Genomic DNA, 16,215 nt, shown 5'->3' with positions numbered 1-16,215 from the left:
GGAATTTGAAGGATCTGGAGAGATTCTGTATGGAGGAATGACTTTAAGGAATAACTTTAATATATATATATTAGGCATGTAACGATACACACATTTCAGGATACGATACAATACAAAGCCTCACGATACGATACGATTTTTTTAAAACCGTGCCCACAAATGTTTCGCCCAGCTCATTCAAGGATTCAACAATCAATGTCTTTTAAATCATAAACGTCTGACATTGGCAACAAAAAGCAGAGCTCTATAATAAAGTAACTAAACCAATAGCACTGCATTTATTTTAATGTAATGAGAAAAATTCATATGAACTCACAATTTTCATGTTTTTCTTGAGAAAAATTAGTTTGTCTACACTTAAGTCTTTTTTTGTATTTGTATAGCACTTTTCACAATGCATGTTGTTTCAAAGCAGCCTTTTAGAGAATCATGCCTTGTTGTCTGAAAGCCCCCTGTGAACAAGCTGTAATGACTGTAGCAAGGAAAAACTTCTTTCAGTGTTATTTAGTGGTGAACAAAAAAACTCGAGAGGAACCTGACCACTGGTTTTACGATATATGTACATAATTCAATATTATTTAGTGGACTGAGCAAATACTGATTGGCACACATAATTTTTTGGGCCTCTTCTCCTGGTTTCACTTTGCATATAAACATTGCCGGCATAATTACCGGCATATAACGTGTGCAAGTGTTGTGCTAATATCTATTTATATTTCAACATCAAAAGCAGAGAATAATAAGTGTCATGTAATCACGGGTTTCTTACATTGTCAGATTTTTGAATAAGCTTGTTTTTGTTACTTATGAGCGTCTTGCTCGGTGTCATGCTCCGTGTCGTCTGGGAGAGGCTGGATGTTAAATGCAACTTTGCTGCTGCTGTTTCTGCCTCGCAAATCCACCAATCTGCGCTGTGATGTCGGCGTAAATAAAAGAAAAAGGTTTAATGTTGCAACAGGACATGACGCTGTTGTTTGGCGAATTCCACAAGCTGTAATGCTACAATCTACTTGGCATTTGCCATCGATCTTATCGCCTTTGTACTGTAGATATGTTGCTCTGTTTTTCCTGTGAGTGCTCGGCGCCCCCTCACCGCAGAGGAGATTGATTCTCAGTGTTGCGCTGCCTGGTTTTAACAAAATCTTTCGTTTTAATTGTACTATAATGTGTTTGTTTGTGTACTGTATGATACATCTGATATTGAATTGTGAGCATCGTATCGTACAATACAATACAATACAATATTTATTTACACCCCTAATATATACAGTTGAAGTCAGAAGTTTACATACACTTAGGTTGAAGTCATTAAAACTAATTTTTTAACCACTCCATAGATTTAATATTAGCAAACTATAGTTTTGGCAAGTCGTTTAGGACATCTACTTTGTGCATGACACGAGTATTTTTTCCAACAATTGTTCACTGACAGATTGTTTCACTTTAAATTGACTATATCACAATTCTAGTTGGTCAGAAGTTTACATACACCAAGTTAACTGTGCCTTTAAGCAGCTTGGAAAATTCCAGAAAATGATGTCAAGCCTTTAGACAATTAGCCAGTTAGCTTCTGATAGGAGGTGTACTGAATTGGAGGTGTACCTGTGGATGTATTTTAAGGCCTATCTTCAAACTCAGTGCCTCTTTGCTTGACATCATGGGAAAATCAAAAGAAATCAGCCAAGACCTCAGAAAAAAAGCTGTGGTCCTCCGCAAGTCTGGCTCATCCTTGGGAGCAATTTCCAAATGCCTGAAGGTACCATGTTCATCTAACAATAGTACGCAAGTATAAACACCATGGGACCACGCAGCCATCATACCGCTCAGGAAGGAGACGCATTCTGTCTACTAGAGATGAAAGTAGTTTTGTGCGAAAAATGCAAATCAATCCCAGAACAATGGCAAAGGACCTTGTGAAGATGCTGGAGGAAACAGGTAGACAAGTATCTATATCCACAGTAAAATTAGTCCTATATCAACATAACCTGAAAGGCTGCTCAGGAAGGAAGAAGCCACTGTTCCAAAACCATCATAAAAAAGCCAACAGTTTGCAAGTGCACATGGGGACAAAGATCTTACTTTTTGGAGAAATGTCCTCTGGTCTAATGAAACAAATATGTAACTGTTTGGCCATAACGACCATTGTTATGTTTGGAGGAAAAAGGGTGAGGCTTGCAAGCCGAAGAACACCATCCCAACCGTGAAGCAGTGGGGTGGCAGCATCATATTGTGGGGGTGCTTTGCTGCAGGAGGGACTGGTGCACTTCACAAAATAGATGGCATCATGAGGAAGGAAAATTATGTGTGTATATTGAAGCAACATCTCTCTCTCTCTCTCTCTCTCTATATATATATAATATTATTATTTTTTATATAATACAAAATATATTTTTATTGTATTTATATAATATAATTTTATGTTATGTAAGCAATAGTCAAATAGTTTTTGTCCTAATTTCTTCACTTTCACACACTATTTTAATGCTCTTTGATGAAACCCACGAGCCATTATTGCTCATGAAAAAAACCTTTGAGATTTCATTTCATCATTTTATCACTCCACAGAAATAGAGTAAGCGTGCTGGGTGCGTCTCCTCTGTGTCATTAACAATGTGTGAATGAACCCTTTGACCAGGAACATTTGCCATTACCCTATCGTTAAATTAAAGTGAAACCGGAGCGCTTTGCATTCACTATCAGCGTTTATCCTTGTTCATTTATATTTTCACGGAAGATTGGTGCGAGCCTCTGCTGACGGTGTGAGCATCAGAGAGTTTGAGAGAAGCATTTCACATTCTCATCCAGACAGGATCTGCTCTGGGTTGATTCAGAGTTCAGTTGAATGACACAAAAATGTGCCGTTCATGGCATTTATATATTGGCTTAAAATTGCCTTATTTGGGCATTAAAATGTGTTTGGAATTGAAAGTGCACAATAACCGCAGCTAGATCAAATAACAGCGATCAGACGATTATTTAATAATTGGGACAGGCCTAGCTGTAGCAAACATTATAACCTGGAGTGGAGGGACATGTTCCCCCTACTTCTAGATATATGTTTATGAAATTAAATATAATATTTATGTTTTTTAGGCATTTAAATATTAGCATATATTTAAGTGTCAGCTATGCAAGAAATAGTAGCCAGCCCCCTAAATTAACATTAAGACCCAGTCTTTTCAAGATCACAATTTTATTGCGATCCTTGTGAGGCTTGTGGGGTGCATGATTTTAAAAGCCGGTTAGGTAATAATATTAAGAATAAATGGGCTCCAGTGAAATCTATGAATATTGTGTTTAAACAGATGAAAGTAATGTGCACTTTGACAAGAGAGATGGCGAGAGGTCTGCATCACAAAAGACTCATTTAAATAGCTAATATTTAACTTCACAGAGCGATTGTTTCTCATTTCAAGCCTTTTGTGTTGTGCTTGGCAAATGGGGCAGCTAGTCTAAGTGTCAGGTGCCTATGGCAAGAGCGTTTTGATGCAGTCTTTGGAGTAACATTACAGAATACAGTCATGTACTGGATCCAGTGACTTACTTGTCATGTTCAAAGAGACGATAATGGTCATAATATACAGTGTCACTATACTGCCGTCATGTTTTTAAGAGAGATAATTATTATGATTATGTCAGATTATTGTGGCATCATATTGTGCCATAATCTGACTCATTGTTTCATTAGATGTTAGCTATTCTTTCTGGAATGAATCAAACAGGGTGGATTGACTTTTTTTTTCCTGTTCACTGAGCCTAGGGCTGTCACAGAGATGGGTGGGATTGCGCACAACACTTACTTTAGTTTCATGCATGGTATTAAAAAAATGCTGACAGCACCTTTAATCTCTGCCCTTGCATTATATAATGCACTGGTGCACAATAGCCTACTTGTTGAAATGTCAAGCCATTTGCTTTTAACTTTTTCTTTTGATTTACATAGATCTGCTGTAGACTTGGTCTTACATAAGGAATAAGATCATGTGGTGCTTTGGTGAGAGTTTCATTAGTTTCATTGACCTTTTACAAGCTTGCAGAATAACCGATCCGTTAAATGGTGGTACTATGCTTTTTATGACTATACGGTTACAGCTAGACTTTGCATGATACCTGGACCCTACCGTAAAAAAAGGTATGAACCTTAGATTAATGTGGAACAGTGCTGAGATGAGGTGATGCAAGAAATCATGAACTCTATATGTTTAAATGCACAATTAATCTCCTCAGGTGGTTTATGCTTGATCAGCCAACTGTTTTAAAGGATTAATTCACCCAAAAATGATAATTCTTTCATGATTTACTCACTTTGAAGACATCCCAGATGTGTGTCTTAGGGTTTCTCCGATACCAAAATTTTAATGAAATTACACAGAAAATTACTTGACTAAAAGAACTGCATAAGTCTTATAGATACAAATTATGCCTTTTCTTCTTAAATTTTTCTGGATTCCATCTTAAATGTATTAATTAAATGTTATGTTTAATCAAATACATACTGTACAGCTTTAATCAAATGAAAATATAATACATTTCAATAATATAGAGCCAATAATATTATTTCAACAACAATAATATATATATTATTTTTGGTAAAAAACAAAAAAGATGCAGAACAAAGCTTTACATTATTAATGACAACATTAAATGAATACAATCTGATTACCTGTGGTAAAAGGCTGCCATGGCTGAATCACAACATACTGATATTCAGTACACTTGCTTTTGTGATATTGCTTACAGATAATAATATTAATAATATAACCGTTTAATATTATATTACTGATATTATGAGTAGTATTGCGACTACTTTGAATATTACATGTTTATACAGTAGTAATATTTTTCTGTCGTAATGTCTTCAATTTCACACATCCAGTTGAATAGAGCTCTTATTTCAGCATGACTTTTATTTTGAAAGTTTCGTTTTATCAAACTTCCCGTGACTTGTGAGAGGAAATCTCCGAGCTGCAAAGGTGAAAACGGTCATTTAAGAGTTCAGAGCCAATTATACACTCAACAAACTGTTCTGCGGCTCTGCAGATGGATACTATTGGACACACTGCATGAAAATAAAGCATTAGTAGTGTGTGTTGCGTTTGCGTGCGTGCCTGCTAGTGTGTGTGTGAAGGAGATGACAGAGCAGGACAGAGACTCTCATTCGTTCTGTGGCACGCATGCGACTATATTATTTAATTAAATGACATCCTTCTGCTGTTTAATGATCACACTTGGCCATATCAAGACTTTTTTTTATTATTATTTAAAATGGTCTTTGATTTCATCTCAAAACTCTCACATTACATTGCATTTTGCTAATGGCAGCATACTTTAATATGCTACCGAAATTAACAACAAGTTGATATCGTACCGTAGAGTCGCACGATTCTGGATGAATTGAGAATCATAATTTTTTTGCTTAGAATAAAGATCACGATTCTGAAGAAAAATGCTTATTTCAGTGATTTACAAAACCTGGACATAAGGGCATTAAACAAAGTAACATATAATTTACTAGAGATTCTGACAAAATGTTCTCTGCTTCAATCTATGCAAAAATGCAAAAAAGTTGTTAATCAAATATATAAATTTAAAATGTCCTAAGTCCACAAGAGGGCACAACGAATACATTATAAACCAAACAGCATCTTGTGATTATTGCAAAAAAAAAAAAAAAAAAACTGCATAATAAATAAATAATAATAAAAATAAAAAAAAACGATTTAACCTGTTTCTCACATGCTAAGTTAAAACCAAAACGAGCAGAAAAAAGCTTCATTAACAGTTCTATGTTAACTTGGTATTGCACTTGTAAGCAATAAAGCACTATAATTTTAAAAATTAAAAAAAAAAAAAAATACAATGAGGGCTTCAGTGTTTCTCCTGTAAAACTTGCTTCAAGCTTGTAAAGGAATTATTCAAGAGTAATTAAATAGAGAACAGAGTAAACAGTGCTTTAAGTTTTTAGTAACAGTAGCAATTAAACATTTAAATAATTATAATATAAAACATTAAAAAAGGTAATTTAATGCAAATGAAAGTACTTAAATATTTGACACTCTTTACTGTGTGATTATTAGATCTACATTAATACTGATTTGATGCATTAAGAATGCCCGAATGCCTATAACAGACATCATGCAGCTTATATACATTTAGACATCACACAAATCTAACATTTTGAAGAATTTGTCCTGTCTGCTTATACATTAATGGCTGTGTTTGCTTTTAAATCTCGTCAAAACAGTGCAGATTTAATCCCGTCTGTTTCCACTGGTAATTCATTAACAGCTGTGTTTACATTAATATCACCTAAAGAGGGGTATTTTGATTAAAAACAGCACATAGTCTTGTACAAGAGTGCTGCATTCATCTCAAGACACAAGTGCATGGGCAGACACACGCATGTGAGCATTTGAAAGCAGCCAGCTGTGATCAAACAGCTCACAGCTAGCGAATTTAGTCTCTAAAGCATGAAGAATTCAGAGTACAGTAGGCTAACTTCTAAAAAGTAGCTAATACTTCAGTTTTTTTTCACAACAAGGACAGTAGGCTACGTTATATGTTTTATACATTTTTAAATTAGAAAATATTTATAATTTTTTCCCCTAAATGTTTGAATATTTGATTAAAGTTTGGTCTGTTACAGTTTGACACACTTTTTTGTCCATTTTGCACATCGTGGTCAACTAAAAAATTTTATTTTTATTGACTAAAATTATATGTAATTTTCATCTGACTAAAACTAATGAATATGAGATGACGAAATATTGACTCATTTTAAAATATATTTTCATCAAAAGACTAAAACTATAACTAAAACAAAAAACTGTGAAACAATTAACACTGGCCACCTTCATAGCTGTGGTCTCTATGAACTGTTCAACAAAAACAAATATATATATCATTTTATTTATTTATTTATTTTTTTTACTTGTTTTCCAATAAAAATATCTAAACGTCCTTAAAACAAGACACATCTGCTTAAGAATCAAAATTATGTAAGTCTTGTTTTCAGAGAAAGAAAAAAAAAATCACCTTTGAATTAAAGAAATGTTTTGGGTTCAGTACAAGTCAAGCTCAATTAATAGCATTTGTGGCATAATGGTAATTTCCACAAAATAATTTAAACTTGTCCCTCCTTAAAAAAAAAATAAATAAAAAAAAAAGCAAAAATGCGTTCCCGTTTACATGCACTATATTAGCGGCGTATTCTACTCCTGTATACATGCGGCTCGGTCAGTAAGCAGCTTTCTTCACAGCAACATAATTTCCCTGTGACACTTGTGTAAATAACAAACATTGCATCCGAGGAAGACTTCGCTATTTCATTCTCTGTTGCTTCACATTATTTCCAGATTTCCGGAGTTGTTGCTGTTTGTTTCCTTAACTTTCTATCACGACCTGCAGCGGAATTACACTGCAATAGTGGGTTTCCCTCTTACATAAAACACCGGGATTCCCCCAGTGTACCAGAGCATATAAGTGAATGTGAGGGACAGATGATATTTTAAATTGGTGTGCATAAATGGGTATAGTTTATAGTGTATGTGCTTTACCCACTGTACTCCCATAAATCTTGAATTCTTTCCGCTGTGTTGACTTGTTGGGCTCCATTCTACGTTAGTTATCTGGTCTGTTCCACGCAAATTTACACTCTTCAAAAACAAAGAACACCGCTCATGCGCTTACATGACCACATAAGCTGTGTTCTCGAGGAGGAACATAGGTGTGTTAAACCGGTTTCTCTTAATCCCTTAAAAAGCGTAAAGAAATCAGCATTCTCATTTACATGACGTTTCAGAACGCTGCTTTTTTGCAAAAACCCTGGAATAAACCATTTTCGGAAGTGCATGTAAATGTGGTCAGCGAGAATGGGGTCAATCCATAAATGCTAAAATACACATAATCTTTAAAAGTATAATTACTAGATGTAAACATTATACATGTCAACATGTCTTTAGTGCTAAATTCGCTTGCTAACCTAATTTGTCTAAATTGACATGACAACAAAACCCTACAATCTGGATATAACTTTACACAGATCAGGTTAGTAAGCGATTTTATCACACTAAAATCATGTTAACATGTACTGTATATTGTTTATATCTTGTGGCTTTACTTTTGAAACAATGTATATTTTAATGTATATTTCACTTCCATTATAAGGGCGAATCAAAGATATTATTTGTGGTACACAACATTTTTTTTTTTTCAATTTCAATTTCATAACAAAATTCCATCAAATTAAATTGAGTAATCTTTACTCAAATAATTTTTTTTACGTTTTTTTTTTTTAAAGTTTTATTAAAAGGGCGTCAAGATATTTGTACTGGAAAACAAAATACTGATTAAGAAAATGTTTCTTTTCAGTGTGCGTGACAAGAGCTATGTAAAGATTCTTAAAAATGTCCCCTTTTGTGTTCCATGGAGAAAATATGTGCATAAAACAGCATATGTGTTTGGAACAACATGAGGGTGAGTAAATAATGTAAGACTGATCATTTTGGGGTTAACTTTTCCCACACCATACTGTTGACTGAAGGTTTAATAGATTGGAATTATGTTTAACAGACATGTGGCTCGGCTCAAAGAGCAAATTCTGTGCTCAATTTCACATCCATCAAAAAGATATCTAACCAAAAAGATGGTGCTGGCCAGTCAGGAAATATGTCAAAGTTAATACAGGATGCCAGCATGTGACATGACAGGCTGAAAACCAGACTCTTCGTTCATACTGAGAGGATTTTTCACTCCTGTGGTGGGTGCTGTGTTGTGTTATTGTGCTGGGTGTGTGGTTGGCCAATTAGCAGCAGGCTGACAGGTGTAAAGAGGACCAGTGTGTGGGCCCGAGGGAGTGCTATCAACGCTATCACCAATCAGCGTCATGTGCCCACCAGGTAAGGGCTCTCAAGGGAGTACCAGATATCATTAGAATGCTAAAGTAAACTTCAGGTTCACAGAATCTCGCCAGCTGTGAGCACAAGATGCCTCATGTTTGGGATGAGTTCAGGAGCCCTTTCCCTCCACATGAGCATTGTAAGTCCTGTTTACCAAGAGCGTCATTTTAAATTGCGTTAATCAGATGAGTATGTGTCATTTTGAGGTGATTCAAGAAGCTCATTTGTTGGTTGGTTTCCCTGAGAAGTGTAATCACTGTAGCTCTTTGGCGCTATTAAAATCCGATCAAAACCCAATCACGGATTTCCAAAATGTAGGATGGCAGGGGAAGGTTCATTCATATTTATGCAGAAAGCACTACCATATTGGTCGGTGAAACATTTAGGGTTAGGTTAAAGTTTCACCAACCAATCACGCTGCGCTTTCCTGATGAATATTAATGAATCTTCCAATCAGGTATCATTTTCCTCATGAATATAAATGATTCCAGAGCCATCCTACTTTTTGGAAATTTGTAACCCAACCAGCGCATACAGAGGACATTTGGCTTAACAAGTCTTTCTGTCTGTCCAACCAATGGGTTCAACCCTTCCATTTAGTCATCATAGCCATATTGTTCTTGCAATATTTCTGGTGCTTACGTCATGCAAAGACAGATGGAATCCATTTTGGTTCAGAATGCATTTATTCAAGGCGTCTTGGCAGATGTCATTCCAGCAAAATCTAAACTAGACAAAATTTCTCTTATTTTACTGTTTTTCCTTGACCAAATCATCTTTCTTGTCAATTCAGAAAACGTCTAATTGTTTGCCAGTTACAGGAGCATTTCACCCCAAAATGAACATTTTGTCATTATTTACTCACCCCTCATGTCATTCCAAACCTGTATGACATACAAAAGGATCACAAAAATGTTGCGATCATTGATTGCCATACAGCTGGATGAGCTTCTCTCTAGTGGTGGGGATTTTGATTTATCCCAGTGACAAGAGTCTTTTAAATCCATTCACCTAAAAGATTTGTTCAGATTCATTCATTTGATTCGTTCATTGACAGTTTCTGAAAATTACACCTACACAAACCAATGAAATGCTCCTCACAGCCGAATACAAGTAGGACAAAGCAACGCAAATGGAATTAGCATGTCTACAAATGTACGAAGACACTTTAGAAATAGAGTTTAAACACCATAACTGTTTTCACACAAATGGCAGTTCTTATTTTCCCTATATTTAGTCAAATGCTAGGTTTAATTTTTACCAAGACACAGAAAACATTCAAGAAAAGCCTAATTATTGTACACTGTGCACTAAAGCACAACATTTCCATTTGTAATTCATGTTATTTTAACTGTATGGTCTTCAGTCATTTTTACAAATGTATAAATTGGGGATAATATTTTGTGTAACTGTACCTATAAACTTGTGGGGCTTTTCCACTGCACGGTACAGCTCGACTCGACTCTGCTCGCTTTTTGGGGGTTTTCCACTGTGGGTAGTACCTGGTACCTGATACTTTTTTTAGTACCACCTCGGTCAACATTCCAAGCGAGCCGAGCCGATACTAAATGTGATGTCAAAACCCTGCAGATCACTGATTGGTCAGAGAGAATCGTCACTACCAGCATCACTGGATTTGCGACACAGACGTCAACCCACTAGTTTTAAAGTTAGCAACAGCGATAGCAGTATCATTTGTTCACGCCACTTTGGAATTGTAAAAAGAAATGGCTGTGCGCAAAACCACGCCGTGGTCAATAAACGAGGTGCAGACGTTACTCTCGTTAGCGATGAACGAAACGACGCGAAACGAAAAAGTCTTTCAGGAAGTGTCACAGCTGTTGGCCACACACGGCTACCACTGGACCTGCCAACAATGTAGGGAAAAGTTAAAAAAGAACTTAAAAGTGACCATCAAGGACCACAACTCCCGGAGTGGTTCAAACAGAAGAAAGTGGAAGTGGTTCGACCAAATGTCTATAGCAATAGGCAGTGGGAGGGAGAGTGCCCTGGACTCGGCGTTGTTGGAGTCCACGATGGAGGATGGTACGTTTTGTTATGTTAACTCTATATTCTGCTTGAAAGCTTCACTTTATTTAGTTGACCAGCTACTGGAAAGCTTGCTTCTAAAACAACCTGGCCAATTTAACTGTTACACTTGTGTAAAATCACCATGCAACAACTCCTTTATGCAGCACAATGAGCTAGTAGCTAACAACTAGCGGTCATGTTATTGTTTATGGTCAGTAATGTTTGTGTCACGTTTAAGATGGTGTCACGGCAGTAGAGGCAACTATGACGATCAGCCTATAATCCCACCCACGTTGAGGCGGCACTAAACTGCAGTGGAAAAGCAAGCTCAGAAAAGTAAAGTGAGCAGAGTTGAGTCGAGTCGAACCGTAATGTGCAGTGGAAAAGTGCTATTAGTGCATTTCACCCCTTTCTCTCTTTGTTGAAGGTGATTGACTCACATGCCAAACTGAACGAACGACATGCCTCCTCTCATTCAGTCAATCAGCAGATTCTCATTCACGAACGAGATGACGATCATTCATTTCATTAACAAACGAGTATACCAGTACATTCAGTTAATTAATGAATGAGACGTCTCACCTCGTTCAGACACAAATGACTGACTACTAGTCCAGTAAAGGCGTGTATTCGTTCAGAGGATGAAACCTATGATATGCTCCTTCACAGCCCACACTCGAATGCTATTGGCTCATTATATAGTCAGTCTTTACATGCATGAAAAGCCATGTCTCGCACCTCAAACTAGAGCTCATTGGCATTGAAAGGGAGAGACGTCAGTGAACGTGAAATATTAGTCAGTGTATGGAGGTGAATGAGAACGATTCGTTCAAAAAACAGATTCGTTCACAAACGACACATCCCTACTTCTCTCATGAATATGCACAGAAGAGCTATGATGGAAGTCAAGAATTTCAAATAACTTTTTTCAGGTTGGAATATGACGCACGAGTCGCATGGACTACTTTTATGACACTTTTGGGTGCTTTTTAAGCTTTAAAGTGAGTCACTATTCACTGCCACTGTATGTAAATCAAGGATCAAAACATTCTTTAAAGGATCTCCGTTTGTGCTCTGTAGAAGGAAGAAAGTAATACAGGTTTGGAACGACATATGGGTGAGTAATTGATGATAGAATTTTAATTTTTGGGTGAACCGTCCCTTTAACTACTGTTGCTTAATATCCTTGCATACAGTAAATGTACAAGGGACAAGAGTAGATTAGTTCTGCATCCAAGTGCTTGGTAATCCTGCTTTCCCAGCGGGGGCCATAAGAAGCTGGGTGGGGAACCAGATGCAGGAAAGGACATAATCCTCTCGCAGGGGCGGTGCCACACCAGGCCCTGATAGTAGATAGCTGAGTTTTATAAAGTTATGATTAACAGTCCCACAGCTATAGGGCTACATCAAAGCCCTTGCTGTTTTGTGAACAATGAGAATGAAATGGATCTCACTGATCCATGAGATCCCTTAACTCCCTCTAGGAGACAGGGGAACCTTCCCACAAATCCATTTATCAACAAATCATATCACATTCGACTTGTGCAAACCAGTAAGAATAAGCCCCCAGGGTTCCTTTCCTACCTGATGAGGTCTTTTCAATCACATATTACTTTAAAGGTATAGTTTACCAAAATATTCTGTCTTCATTTATTCACTCTCAAGTTGTTTTCTTTCTTCAGTGGAACACAAAGGAGATTTTAGACAGAAAGCACTGACATCCTCAGTCACCATTTACTTTCATTGCATCTTTTTTTCCATTCAGTCAAAGTGAATGGTGACTGACCTCATCCTACCTTGCAATTCTTACATACATTTGTGTTCCTTTTAGGTAAACTATCCCTTTAACCCTATGATTGTTTAAATAGGGTGACATTGATCATTGACTAGGTAGTACTTTAGGTACAATACTGCTTGTACAGTGGCTATTTGAGTTGGTTGTGTACACATCATTTGGACTTCCTGCTGATTTTATCCTCTCTTGTAATCACTGATTAAAACCCATATTTTCCAAGAACGCTAAATCACTCTCCACATGTCACTGTGCTGGTAACCCAACATTTAATGCTTAAGTAAAGGATTTCACCCATTTTCAAACAGGGTGATTTACATATTTAACAGCTATACAGTCATCTAAAGGCTTAATGCTGCATTAATGTTGCAATCCTTTACATTTTTAGTTGATCAACATGCATGTAGTTCATGGAACGTTAAATTGAAAATGCTGCCATCATTTATTCATCCTCATGTTGTACCAAACTCATATGACTCTCTTTCTTCCATGGAAAGAGACGTTAGGTATGGTGACATCTCCTTTTGAGTTCCAGAAAAGAAATAAATTTATATGTGTTTGGAACAACATGAGGGTGAGTAAATGACGACAGAAGTTAAATTTTTGGGTGAACTATCCCTTTAAGTCCACATTGTGATATTCTTTCTCTTTAGATTCAAGTTGGCCGGGCACACTTGGTATGTCCCATCCCAGAGTGCAGTGGTTATTTGGAGGAGAGCTTGGTGATTTCACATCTGACCATTGAGGATCTGGCAAGATACAAGTACTTCCTGGAGCTCAGCAGACTGGACACCAGCACTAAACCCTGCCCTCAGTGCAGCCTGTTTACGTCACTGAAGGGACACGGCCAACAGACATCCATCAAGACTGAACACAAATATAAGGTTAGACACGATACATATAAAATGGTCACTCTGCTGGCCAAAATGAACTGTGCAGAATTGTTTGTTTAAACTGTGTAAATAGAGCTTTTCAGTTGAGTACAACAACCAGGTTCCAAAATAAAAACCTCATTAATTTTTCCATTGTGGAATTGATTTTAACGATAACTTATAACCCCTTAAGAAAGATTTACCGTGAGCTACAAAGTTGTTAATCGATGGTGTATGCTTCTGTTGAAGCCATCAGTCTGTGTTATTTCAACTTTATTTAAAAAAAAAAAAAAAAACTTGTTTAATAGTGGAATTCCTGGTTAAGAACTACACTACCTGTGAATCCTGAAGAGAAAGATCTACCAATAAGAGAATCACTGCAAACGAGCTCTGCAGCAACCTCCCACTTCTATGATGTACTGTGAATGATGCAATTAAGTCGGTCTCCCGACACTCTCAAACTACCTATATATATGTGTAATATTTTGCAATAAATGTAAAATTACTGCTGTCGGTCGATTAAAAATGTAATCACGATTAATCGCATAATGTTTTTTGTAGTTAATCGCGATTAATTGCAGAATTTGAAAGTGCTCAAATTTTACAATATGTATACTTCTTTTCCTGTCAAAAAGCATTTATTTCCATCTTAGGAAAGAAAACAAAACAGTATGTAACAATATAATAATGCTTTATTAACACTTTCCAAACAAAGCCTTCTACAGTAGAAGAAATGCACTAAAATAGCACCAATTCAAGTAACATTAAACGTTTCACAAAGTCTAAAAAGGGAGGTTGACTAATTATAAGAACTAGTCTTCCCATAGGTTGCATTTTCATTGCAAAGGGAATTAAATCTCTTAAACTCTCATCCTCCACAATATTAATCTGCCAGTAGACGGTGGCTATCCACTTTGCTACAGCAATCGTGAAGTCGCATTCACGATTCACATCAGGGCGTTAACGCCAGCGTCAAGTGGTGATTTGAACTTCACATGAAAAGCTCTTGCAAACAAAAACATCTCATTCTGCATTTTTGTGTTAGTTTTGACTTGGCATGCTTCTGTGGTAATTAAAATGCATCTTACATAGGCTGACAAATACTTGATTTCTATCAAAAGTCCCATCTGGGCTTGTTTTGTAAATCAAATAGTGTTAAGAGGTCTTTCTCCATCATTTTATTACTGACACAGAAGTGCTGTTGTGTGTGTTGTGAAGTGTACGTAAGTGTTATGACTCAGTGGACATATTACAAAGGTTCCGCCCGTCCAGCCAGTGTTTATGCTGTATTAACGTTAAATGTGTTAATCGCGATTAAGAATCCTTTAAATGAATCGCATGCATTAACACATTAATTCTGACAGCTTTATTTAAAATATATTGTCTCTATACTCATAATCAACAACTTTTAAATCAATAGTTTTATATATATATATATATATATATATATATATATATATATATATATATATATATATATATATATATATATATACATTGTTTTTAATTCGATTACATAATTTGTTATGCTTTTTATGATTGTAGTTCATTCCCTCATTAAAGACGTTTTTGTTCAATTTTCAAATACTTTATATCAAAGTTTTGTAATGTTGTGAATCACCTTGGAGCTAGTTGGTTTGGTTCTTTGGTTCTCTTTTATGAAGACTTTTATGAAATCCCTATGGAAAAAAATGAATGGGAAAAATACTTCCAGAACCAAGGCGACTGAAAAAGTTAACGTAAAGAAAGACCACCTTCAGAAAAAGACTGTCATTTACATTTAATTTTTTACTATTTCCTGACAGATTCAGTGCACAAGCTGCCAGTTTGTCTGGTGTTTTAAATGCCACGCACCCTGGCATGAAGGCCTGAAGTGTCGAGACTACAGGAAAGGAGACAAGCAGTTGCGTCACTGGGCCAGTGTCATTGAACATGGCCAGAGGAACGCTCAGAAGTGCCCACGCTGCAAGGTAAGGACTATTCTCTACAAAAATGTGCTGTTTATGGGAAATTTCACCCAAAATTTATTTTTTTCATCATTTACTCACCCTCATATTGTTCTAAACCTATATGACTTTCTTTGTGGAACACCAAAGATGATATTTGGCAAAATGTTAGCTTCAGTCACCATTAACTTTCATTGCATCTGTTTTCCATAAAATGAAAGTGAGTAGTGATTGAGACTGAACAATGTATATTGAACATTTCCTTATGTGTTCTACAGAAGAAAGAAAGTCATATGGGTTTGGAACAACATGAGGGTGAGTAAATTATTACAGAAATTTCAGATTTTTGGGTGAACTATTCTTTTAAGTGGTTCAGAGGAAGAACTGAATATTCCCACTGCCATCTGAGATAGTAAAGAAGGAAGGTTTATTGTTTTACTTTTACTTTCCTCCAGTCTAACTCTAATTATGATCTTTGGAAACACAGCATTCCAGGAAGTCATAAGGCTGGGTTCTAGGCAAAGTGATTCTGAATTAAATTTTACATGAGGCTGAAAGCTCTTTGCGTCCTACAGCTATGGTTTTTAGTGACCCATGTTCCCACCACTGACAACTGCAAGAGTGCTCATTCATTTAGAGCTTCTGTGTCAGGCAATGAGTAAGCAACCAGACTGCCA

The 16,215-nt window shown here is 36.4% G+C and overlaps 1 protein-coding gene across 1 annotated transcript in view; it reads left to right on the top strand.

Annotated features, from left to right (window-relative positions):
- The window catches only part of LOC127456673 (E3 ubiquitin-protein ligase RNF217-like), a 38,887-nt gene that overhangs the window by 9,720 nt on the left and 12,952 nt on the right, over positions 1–16,215 (top strand). Inside the window, exons 2-3 of the mRNA XM_051725139.1 lie at positions 13,374–13,604; positions 15,398–15,562. Coding sequence (XP_051581099.1) covers positions 13,374–13,604; positions 15,398–15,562 — 396 coding nt within the window. The remainder of the gene's footprint in view (positions 1–13,373; positions 13,605–15,397; positions 15,563–16,215) is intronic.

This window comes from Myxocyprinus asiaticus, chromosome 19 (genome assembly GCF_019703515.2).
Source record: "Myxocyprinus asiaticus isolate MX2 ecotype Aquarium Trade chromosome 19, UBuf_Myxa_2, whole genome shotgun sequence".
Taxonomy (NCBI): domain Eukaryota; kingdom Metazoa; phylum Chordata; class Actinopteri; order Cypriniformes; family Catostomidae; genus Myxocyprinus; species Myxocyprinus asiaticus.
Note: the sequence above shows the minus strand (reverse complement) of the source record. Positions and strands in the feature narration are given on the sequence as shown.